General features: G+C 57.1%; 1 protein-coding gene across 1 annotated transcript; it reads right to left on the reverse strand.

The window, feature by feature from the left end:
* Positions 1-3,034: 3,034 nt before the first annotated feature.
* On the reverse strand, positions 3,035-6,414 carry PNMA6E (PNMA family member 6E). Its single transcript, XM_017340195.4, has one exon. It carries the CDS (start codon positions 6,393-6,395, stop codon positions 4,266-4,268), a length of 2,130 nt encoding a protein of 709 aa, XP_017195684.1. The 5' UTR covers positions 6,396-6,414; the 3' UTR covers positions 3,035-4,265.
* Positions 6,415-7,256: the final 842 nt, after the last annotated feature.

Here is a 7,256-nt window from a genome sequence, read left to right on the forward strand (position 1 = left end):
CTTTGTAAATTCCATCCACTGGTTCATTCTTCCATGCACTGGTTCACTCCCTAAGATGGCCACAATGGCCAGGGTTGAGCCAGGCCAAAGCCAGGAGCCAGGAGCTTCATCCACGTCTGCCACATGGATAGCAGTGGCCCAAGGACTCGAATTATCCTCCACTGCTTTTACCAAGCCATTGGCAGGGAGCTGGATCAGAAGTGGAGCAGGCGGGACACAAACCAGCACCAATATAGGATGGCTTTACCAGCTATGCCACAATGCCGATCCCAGTATGGGCCTTTTAACCAGCATCTTAATCACGGTTAACTGCCCAGCCCACGTGACTCTTAAACACAGAAGGGGCCAGCAAAGTGGTGCAGTGGGTTAAGCTGCGACTCACAATGCCAGCATTCCATATCAGAGTGCCAGTTTGAGTTTCAGCTGTTCCACTACCAATCCAGCTTCCTGCTAATGTGCCTGGGAAGTACTTGGGCCCTGCCACCCATGTGGGAGATCAGGATGCAGTCACTGCTTACTGGTTACTGGTTTTAGCATCAGCATTGGCCCAGCCCAGCCTTTGCAACCATTTCGGGAGTGACCCAGCAGATGGAAGATCTCTGTCCGTCTCTCCCTGTCCCTCTCTGTTATTTGTCTGGCTCCTGAGAGGTCACAGAGCAAGCAAAAAGTTAGGGACCAGGTTTGGAACATAGGGATTCCCCAAGGGCTCCTCATAGGCAGGGGCCAAGAAGCAGAGCTGGCTGCCAAGCACACTGCCTCTGCCATGGCTTAGATCCAGGCCATCCCTATAGGATCTCCTATTCCGATTCAGAGACCTAGGACAAGGTATTTGATGAGCCAAGCATTGGATTGACCCACCTGGCTAGACCTGGGGGTAAAGACCGAAGCTGGTCCCTGGGTAAGAGGAGCCCATGAACCACTGCCGGGGGGGGGGGGCGGGGATGCTGGCTGGGCACTAAGAAGCGAGCCAAGGGTAAGTGGTGTCGCTGAGCTGGCCCAGGGAGGGGCACTTCAGGCACCAGCAGCTCAGATGGCATCTGCAGAGACTGGTCCCTCGCAGCTCTTAGTGGCGCCCAGCAAAAACACACTGGTTGATGGAGGTGCAAGGGGAACAGCCACGGGGCACCCCACCCGCGTCTCGGGAGGGTGGGGGAAGCCAGCTTGGGCGCTTTGCAGAGAGGAGCAAGGGTCCCGTCCCCCGCGGCTCCCACCCATGACGAGGCACAGACCCTGCAGGACTCCACACGCTGCCTCCAGTGCCCCAGCTGCCACAGCTCCTCGGGAAACAGGTGGCACTGCCCCTGCCGCTGCCAGCCTACCCAGCTGGGGTCCGTGCTTCTCCCATCGCAGGCCTCAGAGTAACTCAGCAGTGGGCGCAGCTGTCTGGCCATGTGCCTGTGGCCCGGCTGCGAGGGAAGCCAGGAGAGTGCACACCTGACATTCTTCACTCCTCTTTTGGAAGGTGGGCTACACAGCAGGTGAGCGACCTGCATGAGCAAAGGTCCTGGGGCTGAAAGGGACTTAGTGAGAGCTGGACTAAAAGATGGCTGATGTGGCTCAAAGAGAGATGGAGAGAGACAAGACAGATACAAATAGATAGATGATAGAGATAGCTAGATACATACACGGACACTAAGGTTGTAGAGGTCAGACCTTAAAGGTCTCAAGAGGGGTGGATCTTGGGGTCAGTGCTATGGTGTAGCGGGTAAAGCCATCACCTGCAATGCCATATGGGCACCAGTTCATATCCTGGCTGCTCCAATTGCAACCCAGCTCTCTGCTAATGGCCTGGGAAAAGCAATGGCAAAAGGTCCAAGTGTTTGTGCCCCTGCCACCCACATAGGAGATCTGGATGAAGCTCCTGGATCGTGGCTTTGGCCTGGCCTGGCCCAGCTCTGGCTGTTGCAGCCATGTGAGGAGTGAACCAGTGGATGGAATCTATCTGTCTCTCCCTCTCTCTGTAACTTTTAAAGTAAATAAATACACCTTTTTTAAAAAAAAATGAAAAAATAATAAAATAAAATGTTGAAAGAGGGATTGATCTTTATCCTAAGAGCCAGGCAGCAGGACATCCAGACCTAGCCCTCTACACTCCTCCTCATGGGAGCTGGGATCATCCTCATAACTCGTAAGGAAGCAACTCACTGGGACAGGACGAGTTCAATTGCCCACCATGCCTGCCTAAGTGGTCCAAGGGCATCTCAGGGCCCTTAGCAGGAAGTCTCACAACCCCCCATCCCCCAGAGTGCTGCCATGGTCTCATCTTCTGCAGTGTCTCTCCATTTGGGGCACAAAAATGCCAAGCTTGGACCCTTCTCAGAACCAGGGTTAAGTGCCAAGCCCTTGGCCTTGTTTTTAAAAATTAGGCTGACAGCCCTGGCATGTTGGATTCCTACGTAAGCAGTAAAGTGAAACACAAGTCCAGCCCTTCAGAAGGCTGTGCAGGCATCAGCCTGCTCATCCCCACACCTGCAGAGCAAGTGCCCGTTGGCAGTGGAAGGGTTATGGCCACCGTTAGCTCCATTCTCCCAGAAGAACCACAAGAGTCGGAGATCTGCTGGTGCTCAGTAAGCTGCCACTGGGGCCACAGGGGGAGATTTTGAGAATCTCAAATCTAAAAACATCCAGGGGTTTCAAAAACCCTGTCACTGACACTGCTTCCCCACAGGGGTGCTGTGAGCCTTTGGGGCACAGCCCAAAGCTCTGACATCACTCACGTTCAGCCATCCTGAACCCCAGGCACTGACCGCCAGTAGCATCTTACGCCACATCAAGGAAACAACCAGCACCACCTGCAAAGATCTTCAAAAGCCCCGAAGGACAGGACCACCCTGGCCACACAACTCACCTGTAACATAAAACCACCACCCTCATCACGCCCCGGCCTGCAGACGGTAGCATTCATCTGTCACTGGAAACGTCTCCAGTGGGCGCCGGGCACTTCCTCCACTCCTCCGCCATCCCATCCCCAGCCCACCGCCCCCTGAGGCGCCCACAGCAGAGGGGAGACAGCTGGAACATTAAACAAGCTTTATTGAACAGAAACACTACAACCATTGAAGAGAAGGGACGATGACATAGAGGGTAACTCCTGACGGTCACTGGAGGCCATGGGTCCCGGGCCTCCCTCCTCCAGGGTTCCTCATTTGCCCTGCACACCAGGGCCCTCCCATCTTGTTCTCCCCTCCTGAGGGCCCCAGGATCTGCCCCTCATCAGGACAAGACGCAGTCACTGCAGGGGTCCCCTGACCAGCTGGGCATGGTCCTGCCCATGGCCCACACGGGAAGTCAAGGGACACAGGAAACACTACAGGGAATGTCACATCAGGCTGGGAAACTGAGTCACAACTAACTCAGGGGGCAACATCAGAGCACAGTCCCTGTGGAGCCTCATGCAGCCCCCAGTCCATCGCCGGTTCAGTTCTTCCTCCTCTCCTCACCATCGCGGTCACCATCACAGTGGGAGCATCGGTTGGCTGCGCCCTCGGCTGTCTTTCCTGCTGCCTCCTGGGACTGGGCTCGGGGTCTCTGGGGAGGAGCTGCTCGGGTAAGTGCACACACACACACACACACACTCTGCAAGAACAAGCGGCAGTGGCCTACGTCTGCAGCGAGAAAGCAGAGGCGGGGCTCACCACACGCGATGGGGATGGGCAGGGCCTTGGCACAGGCCGCACAGGCCAGGACCTCCAGCCTGGGCACACACACACCTCCTGGCCTGCACAGAACGGTGGTCGGTGCGGCAAGGGACGCTGACTTGACACGTGGGTCACTACGGGGCCTACACAGGTAAGGGTGGGCTCCCCAGGACAGGGAGCAGCCTGCCCCAGGGGTGGTGAATGGGTCGGGGGCCCCCTGGGGAGCCCCAGGCAGCTGGCACCCTTGAGATGGTCTCTCCCCCCAACCCCATGTCTCGCAGGCCCAGGAGGGTGGCCAAGGTCCTCAGGTGCTAGGCCCTCAGGGGCATTTCCAAACTGGCCACCTGAGTTGTCAGGCGTAGGGCTAAGGTTGGGGCTACCATGGGGAGGGGTGCTCCTCCCAGCCCCATGTGGCAGCAAACTATCGCATTTGGGTCACCTAAAATGGCAGCTGGGAGTGGACAGGGCCCCTTGGGGGAGATGGGAGGCCGGGGGCATGGACTGGGCAGGGTGGGGCCTCGCGTGGACCATGGTACCCTCGTGGGGTGAGGGGGCACCCTGGCCTGGCCTCCCCCCCTCCAGGGCTCTGTGGCCAGTGAGGGGAGGAGGCCCCAGGGCCTTCTGAGCCTATTTGCCCGGCGAGGACTCGGGGGAGCTCATTTCCCCAGCCCCGCCATCGTTTCCCGACTCTTCCAGGGCAGGCCTGAGCCCCTCCTGGGGAGGCCCCTTGGCCTCCTGGTCTCCTCCCTGGGCAGGGGTTTCTGGCCCCCAGCTGGGATCGCCTAGGCCCGCTCCAAAAGCACTGCCCATGTGGGCTGGGGTGGGGCCCCCGGGGGCCTCCAAGGCTCCTGCCTGACCAAGTGCCACAGGGCTGAGAGGATATGCACCTTCCTGGGTGGCAGAGGGGCCCTCGGTGGCCTCCTCAGTAGCAGAGACAGCCTTTGTGGCCTCAGCAGCAGCTTGAGGGTCAGCAGCCAGCTGGGCGGCGTCTTCTGCGGCTGGGGAGGCCTCGGCTTCATCGGCACTGGGAGAGCCACCGCCTTCGGCAGCAGATTCCCCCAGAGGGGCTGCCGCCTCGGCATTCTCACCAGCCAGGGCAGCCTCGGCAGCATCTCCATGGGCGGCGCCAGCTGGGGCAGCGGCTGGGTCTCCATCATGTACTTGGGCCCCTTCCTCACCCTCCAGTTGCTCATTTCTAAATAGGGTGCCCTCCCACGCCTCTGTCTCCCGAATCAGTCGAAGCAGCCCCACGAAGCCAGGTGGCCTCCTCTCGAGCCGCAAGCTCCTCAGTTTGTTCTGCAGCATCTCATTCGGGCGGGCCCGCATCAGCACCTGCCGGGTGCGCACCTGGTCAGCCATGCTGGACTGGATGGCCCCCTTCTCTATGGCCACCTGCAGAAGGCTTTCCAGGCGCATCACGTACGCAAAGAGACTCTCCTGAGGCCGCTGGGAGCAAGTCAGGAACTTCAGCCTGGAAGTCATCCGGGTATCCTTGTTCCCAAACACCTGCACAAGCACAGCCAGGCAGTCCTGTGCGGGGGTGTCAGGATTTTCATCCAGCACCCCACATATGAGATCCAAGGCAGAGCCACCCAAGCTCTCCACCAGCCGCCTCCTTCTCTCTCCTTCAGATATGTGGCGCCACAGGTAAAGCATGTCATTGGCATGGTCCAGCCAGCTCTCAAAGGGCTCTTCCCCACAGTTGGGCCCTTCCAGCCCAGAAAAGGTTCTCAGCTCCTGGTAGGCCATGTTTTCCAGCACCGGCTGCAAGGCCTCCCTCCACTGGTGGGCCCAGGCTTCGGCTTCATCTGCAGCTCTGTCCTCATCTGGAGCTCCTGCCTCACCTGCCGCTCCTGCCATACCCACAGAGCCTATTACACCTGCAATCCCCGTGTCACCTGCCGCTCCCTCCTCATCTGACACTTCTTCTTCATCTGCAGCTCCTGCCCCGCCTGCAGCTTCTAAAACACCTGCAGCTTCTTCCTCACCTGCAGCCCCCTCCTCCCCAGGAACTCTGGCCACACCTGCCTCACCTGCACCTCCTATAGCACCTGCATCTCCTCTCTCACCTGCAACTCCCATAATACCTGCAGCTCCTGCCTCACCTGCACTTCCTGCTATGTCTCGCTCACCCGCACCTCCCATAACACCTGCCTCACCTGCACCTCCTATAACACCGACGGCTCCTGCCACACCTGCGGCTCCTAGGACATCTTCCTCACGTGCACCTCCCATGACACCTGCCTCACCTGCACCTCTTCTAACACCTGCATACTGGGCCTCACCTGCAGCTCCTCCCGCACCTGCAACTCCTGCCACACCTGCAGCTCCTCCCTCACCTAAAGATCCTTCTGCATGTGCAGCACCTTCCACACCTGCAGCTCCTGTAACACCTATACCTCCTGCCACTGCCTGCCCCTGGGGCCCTCCAGGGAGACCAGGTCTATTGTCCAACTCAGAATCAGGGGCCTGGGGCAGGAAGACCACAGACCAGGGTCCCCCCTTGCCTGGAATCTGCCGGGGGATCAAGTTCCGGTTTAAATACTCAGCAAACTCTACCAGGGCCACCTTGGCCCCCAGCTCGTTTCTGAAGACCTTGGCAAGCACTCGGAAGCGGCCCAGGGCCCACAGGGCAGCGTGCACGGCCTCCTGGAATTCCTCTTCCTCACAGTCGGCAGGGATGCCCAGGATAAGCAGAGACCTCTGGGCGTTGACGCCCATCCAGCCGCACCAGTCCAGCAGCATCTCCAGCGCCATGGCAGGGACCTGGGGGGAGGCAGTGTGATCAGTCGGGGAGGGTGCTGACCGGTGCAGTCTCACTGGGACCTGTGAGCAAGCACAAAGCGGAGGAAGGGAGGTGGGTGCCAGACAGCCCATCCCACTGCATAGCTATTCCCCACAGAGTGGGAGGCCCAGAGCGCTTCCTCTTCATTTTATTTATTTGATTTTAGAGAAGCTGTTTGAGAACAAATTAAATTTGTTTACAAGATACAGAGCTAGTGATATTTTCTATTTCATCTGGCATCAGTTTTAGTAAGTTGCTTTGTTTTTCCAAAGAACTTGCAACTTTAAGTTTTCAAATTTTTTTTCACAAATTTGTTCATAATACTCCTTCGTTATGTTTTTAATGTCTGTACAATCTTTAGCAATGCCCCTTTTCATTTCCAATACTGGTGATTAGTGAGTTTTTTCTCTATTACCTTGATTAGTGTTCCTAAGATTTATCAATGGTATTATTCTTTAAAAAGACTAACATCTGGGGAAATCCAAGACAGCTGAATAAGGTTTAGCCACACTAACTTCAGCTGCTCTGGCATACTAAAAGAACAAAGAAAGGACCACATTTCCAGGGGTCTGATGGAAATTTTTGTCGAAGAAGTGAAGAAGAAAAGAAAAAAAAAAAAGACTCTGTGGAACAAGAGGAGAGAGCCTCCATCTGACTATGTCAAGGTAGGAAGAAATCGCCGCTTGCCCCAGCACTCACAGTTTCAGCTGAGAGGGAATTCTACAGTCAGCCACTGACTTTGACTTCAGCCTGGGGAGCACTGGGTCTGTAAAACTGCCGGGCTTGGAGGAGGGAAGCCACATTGCTTCTTTTCCCTCTCCCACTCCTACAGG

Source organism: Oryctolagus cuniculus, chromosome X (assembly GCF_051225735.1).
Source record: "Oryctolagus cuniculus isolate XC-2025 breed Fujian yellow rabbit chromosome X, ASM5122573v1, whole genome shotgun sequence".
Classification (NCBI taxonomy): domain Eukaryota; kingdom Metazoa; phylum Chordata; class Mammalia; order Lagomorpha; family Leporidae; genus Oryctolagus; species Oryctolagus cuniculus.